At 33.7% G+C, this 17,365-nt stretch overlaps 1 protein-coding gene across 1 annotated transcript in view; it reads left to right on the top strand.

Moving 5' to 3' along the window:
• LOC149805810 (DNA polymerase beta-like) overlaps positions 1–17,365 on the top strand; it is a 59,660-nt gene that overhangs the window by 16,328 nt on the left and 25,967 nt on the right. The window contains exons 3-6 of the mRNA XM_089950521.1: positions 434–508; positions 13,051–13,109; positions 15,254–15,303; positions 16,264–16,315. Of these exons, the coding sequence (XP_089806647.1) occupies positions 434–508; positions 13,051–13,109; positions 15,254–15,303; positions 16,264–16,315 (236 nt within the window). The remainder of the gene's footprint in view (positions 1–433; positions 509–13,050; positions 13,110–15,253; positions 15,304–16,263; positions 16,316–17,365) is intronic.

Below are 17,365 nucleotides of genomic sequence, written 5' to 3'. Positions count from 1 at the left end.
AATTACAGGACACATTCAAAATGTAAAACAAATGTGTATTGTTACAATTTTGCCCAATTAATACCTAATTCAGGCCAATGTAAGGAGACATATAACATTTTGTTTTTAAATCTTTGTTAATGAATTTGCTCAAAGATTACACAAAAATCATACAAGTCTATGTTATATTTGAAAACTCATTCAAAATTTAATGGGTATCAGGCCTCAGTTAAGAAGACAGAGAAACATCTACAATGTATTATGTCTTGTTACTCTATTTAGAATGATGACTGATTAAAGTATATGTGATTATTATTAGGAATAGTTTGTAGATGTTAATGAGGGTTTCAAATTTTTTTTACCTTTCTATACATAAAGTAGAATCAGAATTTCTATTTCTTTAAAACATTTTCATTTCTCATTCAGAGTTTGCAGTACATAGTTTATATTTCAGGAAGGTGTTGGAGAAAAAATTGCTAAGAAAATAGATGAATTCATCAAGACAGGAAAGCTTGAAAAACTGGAAAAGGTGAGTTCCGTATATCCTTTTCTTAACTTTTTTTTAGGCATGGGTATATATTGGCTGTTTTAATTCCTTGAAATAATATGAACTTCCCTATTAGACTGTCATTTATAAATTCATTTAAGAAAGGTTGACTCTGGTAGAATAATGGTGAGCCTGGAATGCACACAATATAAATAGAACAGTGTTCCCAACAATAATAGACTGTCTACGTTAGCTTAATTGAAGATAAAGGTTGGCTTTATTAGGATAATGATGTTCATAGCGTAATTGTTGTACTGAGAAAAAAATATACTTGGCAATAATATACTTTTCTTGATGATATCATGTCCCCTTTCTATGTTTTCTGCATCTTTGGTGGGGATGATCAACCAAATGGTGCAAAACAGCATTTGGAATTGGAGCTTATGGAAAAACCTTAAAACAGTCACATGAGATGTTTATTCTAAGATTATATAGTACATATATGATTTGTACGTAATCCTGTATAATCCTAGGATTATGTTGTATATGTATGATTTATAGGTAAATTGTAAGCAATGATGCAAGACCTGTGGTTGTACACAATGCCATTTAATATTCAAAGACTTGCCTAATGAACTGCATTCACATATATTGTTGTTGTTGTTGTGGGTTTAATGCCATTTGTCAGTAAACAATGGGCTATGTATGGCAGCCAGTATAACAGATCCAAATCACTTTTATAAAATGTCACATAATTTATCATACAGATAAAAATTCTCCAAAAGTTATAAAAAAAATAGTATGTAAAATAATATTTCATTTTGGGGAAGAGATCATGTATGAAAAAATATAGTAGAAAGATTTTAAACAGTTACATGATGGTCAGTATTAAGAATTAATGTACATTATGTGTAATTGTGCTAAAGCAACATACATTAGTAATATACATTGTTTGTAATATCCATTGTTTAAATTTGATATATATGCATTAGAACTGACAAATTAGAAGAGGAATAACCAAGACAAAGAGGGGCCCCGAGTGGCCGAGTGGTCTAAAGCGCTCTCCGTTACAGATCACTGCCATCTCACCTCTGTCTGCGTGGGTTCGAGTCTTGGATTCAGCCAATGTGGGTATGTGAGAAAGCTTGCCAGTAGCTTCTCATGGGTTGGTGGTTCTTTCCGGGGTTTTCCCAGGTTCTTCCTCCACCATTAATACTGGCCACCATGTATAGCCTATCATGTGCTGAAAAATGGCATTAAACACAACAACAACAACAACAACCAAGACAAGACAGAATTTTCTTATTGCGCCTCATGATCAAATAAAAATTATGCCCCATTATGAGAGAGAGAGAGATTAGAAGGTAATCTGTATTGTTCACTTACTTGATGTCTGTTATTTTACTCGTGTACAAAAGTGCAGTACTATATTTCATTATCAATTAATACCACTAGGTAAGCAGTTCCTTCTAGTTTTAGTTTTCACTTCCATTGTCCAAGAATTATGTGGCTTTGTGGTGGTATTTTTGCATGCTAATTAAATATGCTACAGCTTTAGTCGGGTTTTCTTAAGCTAGCACCTGTCTGAGGTCAAGATACAGCAGACCAGGTCAGATTAGTGAGGCTACCAATAAGGAAATGAGGTATCCATGGGTATTATGAATAAGGTACCATGTAATTAAAGGAAATGCCTGGTGGGTACTTGTGTAAATATCTCAAGCTGTGACATCTTTTGAACTTGCTGATAGGACTGAGAGCAATTACAGCAACATATAGCATGAGCAGAGATCAAAAACAATTGCCATCTAAGTACAGGAAGAGTACATGCACTGTTTAAAAAAATCTTATTTGTTGGAAATAGAGAGGTTGTTATACTTGCAAAGAAAATTAGACAGTATGCGAAATGATCATTCTTGGCATTTAACCTAAATGGAGTCTATATGGATTAAACTATTGTGAATATTTAAACCCTGAAGTAGTATGGTATCTATTTTCATGGCTTACATTTATATTTAATTTATTATATGTTTTCTCTCTTTGACAAGAGCTTCAGCTAAACAGGGGCAATAAGGTAACAAATTACACAAAGAGCTGGAATATCTCTCTCTCACACATATATATATATTCAGCCATATTTTATTTTGATCATGAGACTCAAAAAGAAAAATGCAGTGGAATACACATGCATCTCTCTATATATCTCTCTTCCCCAAAAAATGTGGAGAAAGCATTTTAGTATTAATTATGAAATTTTCCCTAGTGCTGGTAATCTGAAATAGTATACAGTGATATTTGTCATATTTATTAAACTGGAAGCTATTATAGTTTAATTCTACACAGCATCATGAATTTTATCCTTTCTATAACTAAAATAATATTCTGGTCAGCGGCATTATATATAGCTAAAAGTACATGATGCATTTAAAATACTTCATGTGAAACAAATTAGATACTTTTAGTGACATTTAATGATCCATTTAGAAAGGTTACTGAGTTACAGATAGGTGAAAAATTTGCAATGCTGTGTGGAAGAAGGTGAAAAAGACAAAGCCATGGTGTTGATCTGACCTCGTCTGATACTCGTTATTGACCTATATAGGGATGAAGGATGGAAAATTTGCTCATTCGACTTATATTCCACATCGCCTTATTGGCCGGCAAATATGGTACACTGGCAAAGCCTGATACATGAACCCATGCAGACAGAGGTGAGATGGCAGCAGTCATTAAAGGCAAGTGCTTTAGATGACTCGATCACCCGGGGCCCCCATATGTGTATTGAAACATTAGAGCAAACAATCTGGAGACTAATTAGGTGTTTCACAAAATTTATGAAGTATAATAGCAGTAATTTTAACAAGAGAGATTCTGCTTTTAAATAAACAAAGAACAAAAAACTCACAGGTAAGCATTAGTGGGTTTTCATTAGATTAGTAAAATTAAAAATGCAAGAATTACTGTGATTTATTTTTTCATCCCCCACACCTCGTCACTTTAAATTGTTTGCTTATCATGTTCCCACACAATGAAATATACACAGTGCTATCCAAAATAGAAAATAGAGTTTTACCCCTGCCTGTATCAGGTCTTCAGCTCCCTGAGATATATGGATCTAAAAGACCACCAACATATTTTCAAATTTGATGATTTGCATGACCACTGTTGTTGCAAAAAAACATTTTTACTTTATTGATATACATGTAAGGACAGGATATACTTCACCCATGATATAAAGTTAAATTATACCTTTAAGTGGCTATAAAAAAAACAGTTTTAAATTCATTCATATGAAGATCATTGAATACTTTAATGGTATTTCTTGTTGGATGGATACCTTGTATGAAACCTGGAGGTCATGAAATAAGTAACTTATTATGAAAAGTAACTAGCTGGAGAGAAATTAATGATATTTTGAAAGTAAAATATTCCATAATATAAATGCTTTCAATATGAATTTTTAAAAGTAGTCACTAATTTCTTATAAAATTCATTCTTTTGTTTGCCATGGCATTATATTTATTGAGGAAGTTATACAGCAGAGGTTGCTACACCATCATTCATAAACGTACATGATGAAAAACTCAGATGATTTTCTATTAGAGAAATATAATTTATAAATGTAATTTGTAAATATATATGAGAAGTTCAGTAGCATTAGGACATAATAAGTGTAAAATCGTATGCATGGGAAAATATGTGGCAGGACTTGTCATTATGAATACTGCAAATCACATTTGCAGGTGTTACTTGTTGGTGCAGGTGCTCAACAGTGTGGTATCGGAGTCAAATCACATTATTATCAACTCTGGCGTCCATGTGGATCTATTTGCAAGTAGTATTGTGCACACTGTAAGAAAATTACTGATGCGTATATATAACCTATTGTTGCAAAAATGTCTTGTCAGTGTGAACACCATTGAAAAAATCTAACAACATCAATAGTGTTGATTAAATAATAAGTCAGGGTTGAGGCAATTGCAGTTTCTAATCCTGGTAGAGTAAAAAAAAATATAAATGGTACTTTCAATTAGAGAATTATATATCTCTGTGTGTGTGTGTGTGTGTGTGTGTGTGTGTGTGTGTGTACCACCATGTCGGGTAATTCTGCACAATGATACAACATTCCTGTAAACATTGGATGACGTGTTGTTTTTCGTCGAATATCCAATTTATGTCAAGAAAGATCAATCGTCCGTTTATTAAGGAAGTGATATTCATGAAGTGTACAAAAATATCCCATTTCTACCATAATTGCATATGAAAATGTGATTTCTAAATGTCAACATGAAGACCCACTCAATGACCATCTTAAACTTGTAACCCAGAAAATCCTCTTTGCTATGTATATTTTAGAATCATAAAATAAATACATTGTATAAAAGATGGAAATGTATACCTTAAAACAATACTGCATTTTAATCCGAGTTTCCAATTTTGCAAGATGTTGTCCCATACGTAGTCAACTTGCCACTAGAACGGAATTCTCAAGAAAGTCCACAGCTTATAGTCTGTTTCTAAATTCTCTAATTGTTTTCCATAAGTGAGCAGTTTTAAACACATTATATTATCGTTGGTTCTCTTCAACATAATAGCTAAAAAAAATTATAAAATGCTGAAATTTACTAATTTTTTTACACAATCAGTTTAGTTTGCTCAATAGCTGTAGCCATTTATTGGCATTGTTACGTTGAGTTTTGTAAAACCAGCTATAAACCTGACCTAATTACTCAACTGAAATGATGACAGACACAGTCCAAAGTAATATATTTCATTTCCTTAGCCTGATATTAAGCATTACATCTTTTCAAAGCTATGTGCCGAATAGGCCGACATATCACGAGTCACAAAAACACAGGGGTGGTATCCAGTGTGTCCAAAATTAATATTGTTTTGAACAGAATATTCTGGTGACAATTGTATCTTTTCAAATGGTAAGCATTGCAGTATTTTATTTTCGTCAGTTGGTCGAATTCAGTATGTGTTTTGCTTCAGTATTGGTGATGGAAACCTTAGGTGCACAAAAATGCCTGACAGCATTATATATATATATATATATATATATATATATATATATATATATATATATATATATATATATATATATATATATATATATATATATATATATATATCACTGGCTACAAATGCAAAGGTGCACAACTGAAACCATTTTGCAGGTGAGCACAATATATAAATATCAAAGGTACAAGAAAACTGGAATAGTCTGCATTTGAGGATGAAAAAATCAGCCGCCTTATTGCATCTGCTACTGATTCTGAGGCAATTGAATGTGTACATGAAAAAAAGCCATCATATTACGTTTGTGGTTGTTACTGAAGCCATTGAGTATGCTCATGAAAAAGAACAGTTACAGTTACCTGAATTTAAGATTCACAAGTGCAGTGTTGAATTATAAACTAACTTTACAGTTATTCCACAAACATAGAAGCCAAATAAAAACCATTATCAAATTTGATTCCTGGAATTAAATTGGTTTTACAGAGCTCTGGTATCTCAGGAGCTCAAGTGGATAATTATGAACTGGATTAATTGAAAAACACACCACAGTGGATTCACAGCAGTGCTCCTACAATACTAAACCATAAAGACACCAATGCCATCAGTGTTGAATTGACTAAGGAATTGAAAAATTCTGAAGGCATTGAAAAAAACCCAAACCAATTCACTATCAGGATATACTCTTGATAGATGCATGCAAGTAAAGTGCATTTTCCCCATACCAGCCATTTTGCAGATCAAGTTATATACCAACACCAGAGTATGTTTCACCATGGTCATAAATGTAAAAAATTGATGAAAAAATATGTTTTGAATAGGTGATTTTACCTGTATTACATCCCGTTAGAGACCACAAGGACCAGCCACGTAAATATTGCAATACTTGGGTGAACTCAATTTTGATGGTATGGAATTTTGGGTACAGGTTACTAAGGCCACACTCAAAAGTTTGAGACACTTAACCCCAATGGGGTCCTGAGTGGCCGAGTGGTCTAAAGCACTCATCATTACAGATCACTGTCATCTCACCTTTGTCTTTGTCGGTTCAAGTGCCAGGCTTGGCTAACATGGGTACATGAGAAAGCTTGCCATTAGCTTCTCATGGGTCGGTGATTCTGTCCGGGATTTTCCAGGGTTCTTCCTCCACCAGTTACACTCGGCCATGTATAGCCTATCTTGTGCTGAAAAATGGCATTAAACCCTACAACAACAACAACTTAACCTTAAATTATTGCTGTTAATGTGTTCAACTGGGATAAAGTCTTTTATCTACTGGCACTATACCCACATGGACATAATGACTGGACCCTGATTTATCTGTTATTGCTGAACTGTGTGATTTGTTCAGAGTTATTGTTTTATTACATGCTGATAAAGAATCTTGCCCGGTTACTTAACCAACACAATAAGTACCATGGTAAGAAATTTTCATGCAGACCTTGCATGCATATATTTAGCATCCAAATGCAGCTTGACCACACATCGCTTGAACTAGTCTAAACCACACTCACACTGGAGCAAAGGTCAGTCCATTTTTTCTGCCTATACCGCCCTCCTCCCGGTAGAAAAAACAAGCTGGCTGACTCTCTCTTTTTGGAGCAGTTTCTGAATCTCCTGGACTATGGAAATTCGATAGGTGGCAACCTGATTATTCTTGGAGATTTCAACTTTCACTTTGACTGTCCCAGAAACTCAAATACATCAAACTCCTAGATTCCATTAATGTTTTCAACCTCAAACAGTCAGTTAACCAACCCACCCATAAACATGGTCACATTTTAGACTGGATTCTTCATAGACCTGATAATAACATTCTATGGCCCTCCCTGGTATCCCATGACCTTGCATCAGATCACCTCTGCATTATATGCCATCTTGACATATCAGTCCCTAACCCTCCAGCTTTATCTGCTACTAAGAGAAACCTCCAAATGATAAATAGAACCAAATTAATGCACGACATCCAAGCTAACCTAACAACTTGCTTACCTCCTACTGCAGAACAACTTGATAACTGTCTGTGTTCATTACTTGACAAACATGCCCCAGCTACCAAGTGCAGAGTATCAATTCAAAAGTGTTCTCCATGGTATAGCAGTGTTAGGGACCAGCTTCACACTGCTAAAAGAGACCGCCGTAAAGCTGAGAGGCTCTGGCTTTCCACCAGACTCACTATTCATAAGCAAATCTGTGAAGTTGCGAAGAAGAATGTCACAAATATAGTCCACACAGCGAAATCAGCCCACTACACTACTAAGATCATGGAAAGTTCCAGCTGCAAAGAGCTATTCGAGATTACTAACAAGCTAATGTCAAGGAACAAATCAACACCACTTCCAACTACCTTCTCTCCAGTCAACCTTCCGGACACGTTTGCAAATTTCTTCTGTGACAAAGTACAAACCATTAGAGATAAGCTTGACACCACAATTTCAGTTGACTCGTCGTCACCATACAGTTGGGATACAGAATTTGAGTGGCAACCATTAGCAGCATTTGAACCTGTCTGTATGGATTTCGTACGTACAATCGTGATGAAGAGTGCACCAAAGTCATATGAACTTGATCCAATTCCAACATCACTGCTGCTTGAGTGCTTAGATCCAGTATTGCCTTCACTAACTGATGTTATTAATATCTCTCTCTCATCTGGGGAATTCCCATCATTTTTCAAAACTGCCATTGTAAAGCCTCTGTTGATGAAACCAACACTAGACCATAACGATTTAAAGAACTACCGCCCAGTTTCTAATCTCCCATTCATTTAAAAAATCTTAGAAAAGGTTGTTCTATCCCAGCTTGTATCTCATCTAAATTCAAACAGTCTTTTTAGCAATGTACAATATGCATATCGCCCTTGCCACAGTACTGAAACTACTCTTCTAATAGTAGTTAATGACATTCTCTCCTCGTTGGATAGCAGAAAGATTACAGTCCTCACCCTCCTTGATTTGTCGGCAGCATTTGACACAATAGACCATGATATATTACTTCACTGTCTCCAGTATGTATTTGGCATTCATGATACAGCCTTACTGTGGATCAAGTCCTACTTGGTCAACAGGACACAAATTCTATCTGCAAAAGGAATACACTCCAACCCAGTTGATCTATGTTGTGGTGTTCCACAGGGGTCTGTTCTTGGACCTGTTCTCTTCATTCTGTACACTCAGTCGCTCTCAAGTGTCATAGATCATTATCCAGTGTCTCACCAATTGTACGCTGACGACACCCAAATATACAAATCTAGCCACCCAACTGAAGTTGATGCTACCATCCAAGGTGTAGAGAGGTACATTTCTGATGTGAAATCATGGATGACTTGTAACAAGCTGCAGATGAATGATGATAAAACTGAGGCCATTCTGATCACAACACAAAGACTTTCTCATTCACATCCTTTACCTCAAGCAATAAATATCAGCAATGCCAACATTAAATTCACACAATCAGTATGAAACATAGGTGTTACTCTGGACAGTACTCTCACATTGCACCAACATGTCATGAACATATGCAAGGCTGCATATCTTGAGCTGAGACGCATCGGCTCAATTCGCAAATATCTTTTAGTTGATGCCACTAAAACACTTGTGTGTTCTTTTGTACTTTCAAGACTGGACTATTGTAACTCAATTCTGTCTGGTTCATCTCAATATCTACTCCAGAAACTTCAAAAAGTTCAAAACACAGCTGCTCGAATCATCCTTAGAGTACCATGATCAGAACACACCTCCCCGCTGCTCTGTACCCTACACTGGCTATCCATTCGATCCAGAATCAAACACAAAATTTGTTCTCTGTGCTACATTTCACTGTCGGACTCTAGTCCAACATACCTATCCGACCTCACCCATATGTACACACCAGCAAGATACTTACGCTCCTCTTCTGAGAATCGTATACTCATTATTCCCACTATGAAAACAAAGTCATATGAACAGCGTTCTTTTGCATACCAGGGCCCAGCAACGTGGAATGAATTGCCCACTGAACTTCGACACAAAGACACAGTGATCACATTCAAGAGGGCTCTCAAAACTCACTTATTTCGACAGCAAGAACAAACTTAAAGACCTAATAATGTTTCCTACCTGAAATATTCTCAGCATGTTTTATATTTTTTATTGTTTTTCTAATTTCATATTGTTTGTTTTTGTAATAATATTATTATGTTTCTTATCTTATAGGTGTTGTCTAATGTTGTAAAGCGCTTAGAGCTTCTAAAGATTAGGCACTATACAAAGTCCTCATTATTATTATTATTATATTGCGGAGGAATTAGTGAAAATCCACAGCTTACAATGATGCCAGAATCTGGTAAAAACATTTTGAAATTTACAAGAGTGCAATCTAAAATGAAATTACTCTATATTATGTATGCGAATTTCAAATGTCTTAATGTTCATGCAACAAATACAACACAAGTTGCTAAACAAGTCCCATGCAGATTGGATTTAAAACAAAAGATGGTCAATTGTCACCTTCCATTAATCAAATCTGATAGTGCTTTCCATTTTGAGACATGTCAGCAAAGTTAGTGAGACAACCAAGTAAGAATATATTACAATTTCTTCAAACAAAACAAATTTTATTTTTTGTTTTAATCAAAATGACAAATAGTTTACTTTTTTAACCCCCGCAAGAACATAAAGCACATGTAAAATCTTTCTGGTGCACCATATGTGTATTCCACAAGTCCACCATTGCATACAGTAGAATTTTGAACCCTGGTAGGATTTGAAATAAATCTAAAGTAGATTTTATTTAATTTCAGTTAGGTAGAAGTGTCTTAGGTTGATTTGTATAGAGAAAAATAAATGAAAATTAGCCTGTACACTGTGAAAGAAAGTACAGCATGTGGAGTGGTTGAGACAGTTTATGTATTTTATGGCCAAGAACTAAAATTTCTGTATTAAGAGTAACCAATTAATTAGCAGTTTTATTAGTTTCACATCAAGTATGAAGCTATTTTGTTCCAGTTATATGCTGCATATACCCTGCATATTTGATAAAACCAAGCACTAACTAGCAAAGAGCCATAGTCATTGAACCAAATCTTTTGAAGCTGTCTGTTTATGTGCACTTTAAGCTCCCATTAATAATCAAGAGGGCTTGTCAGATATTGTTAAACCTCTGTAAAATATTTGGTACAGTTATGTCATACAGGTACCTCTTTTTAGCACTTTTAGTGTAGTTTCTACTTTTGTTTGCAGTGGCGGTTGACAATTGTGATCAGATTTCATTTAATGGTGAGGAATAGGATAATGGTGTGTTGTTTCTTTCATACATTATTATATACCTTGCTTTTGATTCTTATCAAGTTTCTGATCTAAACATCAAGTTCCTGTTCTTGTTTTTATAAGGAAAATCCTTGTTGGGGCTTTGCGGTTGTTACCATATATCCTGCTACAAGCCCAAAGTTTAGTCCAATCATTACAGCCCTTGAAATTTAAAAAACAATAATTAAGATGTCAAAGATGATTCACTGAAAATTTTAATAACTGTATGCTTCCAAATTTTCTAAATATTTGTTCAGAAACCAGTTTTTGCTACAGACCATCTTTGTTCAGTAACAAGTGTATAATCCAGGAAAGTTTTATATAATACATAAATGAGTGCCAGGGAATAATATTTAATCCCCCGTCCTTGATGGAAGCAGTAAGAGTATCTTGTTTACTCTCTCGGGTTCGCCACCACAAATGAACTTGAAAACCAATGTTTTACTTCATTTTCTGTATCAGGTGGAGGACTTATTTGGCAAAGCAGCAAAAAGATGAACGAATTTTGGCATTATCAAGGATTTTATCAAAATAATTTTTCCAATAACGGATAAAAAAAATTCTGCTCCACCAGCCATGCAATTTCTTTGTTCAACTTCGTTAAGTAATTAAGTTTAATCATATCCTCAAGATTCAAAGAGAAATCTACTCCCATTTTTATAAAATTGGCAACTGACCAGTTAATTTCAATTTTGGGATATTTTTGTTATTAGAATTTTTTTATTTCCAATCAAATATCTTTTGATTTCAAAACATTGCAGTGCAGACCAGATACCAAGATAAAGTCATTTAAAATCTGCATTGTTGTCTCCAAGGAAAAAGGAGAACCATCTTACAAAAAAAACATAATCAGGTTACTGTGCTAATTTGAAAACCTTGTTTTTTTCTGAAGAATGTTAGAGATGTTTTCAACATTTAGCAGTTTAAATGAATAAATATTCTTATTTTGCATTCCTGGAAATTCTTTTCAGCCAGTAGAGCATCAGTACCTTTGAGGGACTTTTGTTTAATTAAATATATAGCAATTTCAGTGCTGTGTCTAAATAATAATAAAAGATCTTGGGGGAAATGGAATTTGAGTTGACGGAGGTGAATTTTAGACCAGAAGAGTTTATGGAATGGCCATCTCCATAATCCTTTGTCTCTTGTCCATCTTCCAATGTCCATCCATCCATTATGACAAGTTTTGTATCATTACTCATCCTAAACTACATGGAACTTCACACACACATTCATCCAAAGGTCTAGATGGTCTAAGCAAAACTAATGTTGCTCAGACATCCATTATAGCTTCAGCAGCAGACATCAATTAAAATCTTGTTATTGCAACTCCTCCTGAATGGATGTTCATATCAACATGGGGTTTCACTAAAAGACCTCTTATGATGTCTAGTTGTTCCTACATGAAAATGGTGCCAATCTGATGTCCAACATGGTGGCAATCATGAAATATCATGTTATTGCTTCTCTTTGCGAACAAAAAGTCATATTGGTTTCCCATTGTGCAATGCAGTTGTAAGCTATTGATTCCTTCATGTGATTATTTTCAATTTTTTAAAAAATATTTCCAAAGATTAGACTGTATCCTTTGAGAATAAATGAATGATAATTAGAAGGGTAATTAGCATCATGAACATTTGTAGGTCTTAGCATTTTTGTCATAGGATAACTTTTTTTATTAAAAGGCATTGCTTTATACATTTGATGTAGACTCTTCCATCAGTCACTTATGTTTTCTATTACAGTGTTATCAAACTTAATATAACATGCAAATAAATTAGAAAAAATTTCATTTCCTTAATTAATGAGGGATGTGTTAAGTTTTTTGTGTACAAAGAATGAGCTTATGCAATGGTTGTGAGTCCATAATCTTGCCAGCATCCATTATCAAAAGGTTGTTATTACTACTAAACTACTTATAGAATTGCCATGAAGCTTTACAAAAACAGTCATCCCATGGGCATATTGGACCTAAATAAAAATGGTGACCCTCAGAAATCAATATGGCTACTAACATTTTTCTGCATCATCCACTGGGACCAAATTTTGTTGATGCTGTACAGTTAGAGTTCGGAGCAAGCATATTTATTTTGGGGTGATAGGTCAAGGTCACTGTGATTAAAAGAAGAAAAGCTGTTTCTGCACACTGTTATCTACGTAGGAGACTATTAAATACGGTTCAGGTATATAATGTTCCTTTTATGGTACTGTTCTTCAGATAGAATTGTATTTCTCTCACTCATGCACAATCAGCAGTCATATCTCAATTTCACATTATTTCAGATACGAAAAGATGACACAAATGTTGCAATAACTGAATTGACAAAAGTCAGTGGAATTGGGTAAGCCTGAAAATACTGTTTGGTTTGTCTTTTTATTATGCTGTACTTTTCCATCATGTTTCCTTGCAATTTTTATATCATTACAGTTTTAGAACTTAAATTTTCATTGGCAGTATTGTGATAATGTGCCATTAAACCCAATACAACTGTAATTACATACGTATATACATCTTTGAAATAAATGTGCAGATGATATTAAATATAGTGACTTATTGTCTGATAAATGAAGAAAATCTTTTGGTCCATTAATATGTACTTGAATTAACTTTACAAATGTAAGCATTGTGAGAACTTTACTGCTTTTTACATTTCTTTTTACTTTTAAAATATCTTGAAAATTTCAGTAAAATTTTAGCTTTTTTTAGCTTATACCTAACAATTTTGTTTGTATTTATTACTGGAGAAATATTAGTTTAAATATTCAAGTTGATAGATTGAATATATGTTGTACAAATGAAAAATGGCCTAGTTGACGTTTTGACTGCATAGTTTACCTATGAAATATGGCCTAACTGATAGATTGAATATGTGTTTTACATATGAAAAATGGCAGAATTGATAGATTGAGTATGTTTTACATATGAAAAATGGTATAATTGATAGATTGAGTATATGTTTTACACATGAAAAATGGCATAATTGATAGATTGAGTATGTTTTACATATGAAAAATGGTATAATTGATTGAGTATATGTTTTACATATGAAAAATGGCATAATTGATAGATTGAGTATGTTTTACATATGAAAAATGGTATAATTGATAGATTGAGTATATGTTTTACATATGAAAAATGGCAGAATTGATAGATTGAGTATGTTTTACATATGAAAAATGGTATAACTGATAGATTGAGTATATGTTTTACACATGAAAAATGGCATAATTGATAGATTGAGTATGTTTTACATATGAAAAATGGTATAATTGATAGATTGAGTATATGTTTTACACATGAAAAATGGCATAATTGATAGATTGAGTATGTTTTACATATGAAAAATGGCATAATTGATTGAGTATATGTTTTACATATGAAAAATGGCATAATTGATAGATTGAGTATATGTTTTACATATGAAAAATGGCATAATTGATAGATTGAGTATATGTTTTACATATGAAAAATGGCATAATTGATAGATTGAGTATATGTTTTACACATGAAAAATGGCATAATTGATAGATTGAGTATATGTTTTACACATGAAAAATGGCATAATTGATAGATTGAGTATATGTTTTACATATGAAAAATGGCATAATTGATAGATTGAGTATATTTTGCATATGAAAAATGGCATAATTGATAGATTGAGTATATTTTACATATGAAAAATGGCATAATTGATAGATTGAGTATATGTTTTACATATGAAAAATGGCATAATTGATAGATTGAGTATATGTTTTACACATGAAAAATGGCATAATTGATAGATTGAGTATATGTTTTACATATGAAAAATGGCATAATTGATAGATTGAGTATATTTTGCATATGAAAAATGGCCTAGTTGATGGATTGAGTATAAGTTTTACATATGAAAAATGGCCTAGTTGATGGATTGAGTATAAGTTTTACATATGAAAAATGGCATAATTGATAGATTGAGTATATGTTTTACATATGAAAAATGGCATAATTGATAGATTGAGTATATGTTTTACATATGAAAAATGGCATAATTGATAGATTGAGTATATGTTTTACACATGAAAAATGGCATAGTTGATAGATTGAGTATATGTTTTACACATGAAAAATGGCCTAGTTGATGGATTGAGTATAAGTTTTACATATGAAAAATGGCCTAGTTGATGGATTGAATATATGTTATGCATATGTAAAAATTTCCTACTTGATAAATAAAATGTTTTACGTCAAAAGAATTCCTAGTTGATTGAGTGAATGTATATACAGATTTTATTTTTAAAAGAACTTGAAGTCAGGACTAAATATTTTTGTCATGGTCATATGAATTTGAAGTTTCTTACATAATAGATGATACAAAGTTTACGCTGTATACACACTGTCTTCTGTTATACTATGCATCTAAAGTTAGTTGATTTAACTGTCCTCATAAATGCAAATAATTGTAGCATTGTTTCTTTAGTAAATTAATGTATATATTTTCTCTAGACCTGCAGCAGCCCAGAAATTAGTACAGGAAGGAATAAGGACCATTGAAGGTGAAGTTTTGCATAGACACACGCACACATGCACGCACACACACACACACAGAGCAGTTCATTATTGCTGTCCAGAATTCATTAGGAGATGCAGATTTTGTTTTGATTCCATTTTGTCCAGAAAGTCAGAAAGTTCTAAAATGATTGATAACATAATTTTGGTTCTCTGTGAACATCCCTTGTTCTTAATGAATGAATTGGTTCAGTAATAAAATATGTATTTTTTAAAAAATGTTTTATTGTTGACAAAAATGGGGGTGAGATAGTGAATGTGGAAACCAAACAAAATGGGAGTGGAGAAACCCGACCCAGTAACAACTGACCAAGCCAGTTAGTTCCCTGCCAGGTACCTGGCAAAATTTCCCTCTCCTTTCATATATAATTATAAGTAACTGTGCTAGGAGTCACATAATTACAAGTAACTAGACAGTACTGTGAGTCACATTATTACAAGTAACCAAGTGGGGCCCCGAGTGGCCAAGTGGTCTAAAGTGCTCTCCATTACAGATGACTGCCATCTCACCTCTGTCTGCGTGGGTTCGAGTCTAGGATTCCGCCAATGTGGGTATGTGAGAAAGCTTGCCAGTAGCTTCTCATGGGTCGGTGGTTCTTCCCGGGGTTTTCCAGGGATCTTCCTCCACTATTAATACTGGCCGCCATGCATAGCCTATTGTGTGCTGAAAAATGGTGTTAAACCCAACAATAACAAGAAGTAACTAGGCTGTGAGTCACATAATTACAAGTAACAATGCTAGGAGTAAAATTTACAATTAACTAGGCTGGAAGTCACAGACTTACAAGTAACTGGCTGGTAGTCACATAATGAAATATATATTTTATGATGGAGAATCCTTAATGTGCATGTCCTTTGTTTTGGCTTTAGTTATGATTCAGATGACTGAGGCTTGAAAGATTACTATTGTTTGAGAATGTTGCTATACACAAATTATCTTCTTGCAGCCTTAAGGAAGAATGAAGAGAAATTGAATCACCATCAGAAGATTGGTTTAAAGTAAGTTTCATCTCGTTTACATCACCTTAACTTTTTTAATCCCATATTAATCTTGGTTCTAACGTAGCAACTATCAGCTTTGTACCTTGTGTATACAGTGGTCCTTTGGTAAACATCATCTGATTTTAACAATTGTGTAAGATATGTTGAGACCTTCAGTTAGTGTTGCTTTTTAATGTAATCCATATAACTTAACCACCATCAAATGTGGTTCTAAAAATTATCAAATTCTTTAACAGAATTGTCTCAAAACTGCTCAGTTTTGACTGAATTTCACAGTTCATTTTTTTTCATCAAAACCTTTCAAGTTTTAATGCTGATCGTCAAATATGGTTGCCTCTACAAAAAGTAGAACAAACAAAACTGTTCAAAAGCCTTGCAGCCAATTTGGAGCAAATTTAGCAGATTAATAGAAACAATTATTGTAATAAGTTCCTTTATGTTCCACTGACATGAATTCACTGTTACATGTAGTCATCATTACTAAAAAGTGGCATAACTGTTTTCCAAACATATTTAAACTGTCATTTGATAAGATTCGAACCTGCACCCTTTCTGTCATGAGTCTTGCATGCTAACCACTGAGCCACTATGGTGCTTTAACTTCAGACCTTTTGATTTTTGTTTCACCTGTATTAGCAGATAAAGATATAAGTATCGCCTTTCCAGTGGTAAAGGTAGTGGAGACAGTGTCAGCATTAATGTTTTGACTTGGATGCTGAAGGATACATTAGCACACAGACATGTTTTGGAGTTTCCTTGTTTACAGTTGTGAACTATTACCAAATATGACTAATGTGACAAAAATGGTAACTCTTCAAGAAAAATAAATATCAGACCAATATGGAACAAAGTTAACTAGTCAGTTCCTGGCATCAAGGCCTTTAAACCTTGTGCAACATGCACCTTCCACATTGGATTCCATCACTGAAAATAAGAAATTCTTTAAGTGACATCTCTGGAGCTTCACATTTGAGTCTTATGTCAGGTCCAGAAATCTGTTTCTGTCAGTGAGCCTTAATGTTCATTATTCTCTAATGAGATACTTAT

The sequence above is a fragment of the Sinohyriopsis cumingii genome, chromosome 2 (genome assembly GCF_028554795.1).
Source record: "Sinohyriopsis cumingii isolate HCF-2022 chromosome 2, ASM2855479v2, whole genome shotgun sequence".
In the NCBI taxonomy this organism is placed as follows: Eukaryota; Metazoa; Mollusca; class Bivalvia; order Unionida; family Unionidae; genus Sinohyriopsis; species Sinohyriopsis cumingii.
The sequence above is the reverse complement of the archived record's forward strand: the minus strand, read 5'-3'. Positions and strand labels throughout refer to the sequence as shown.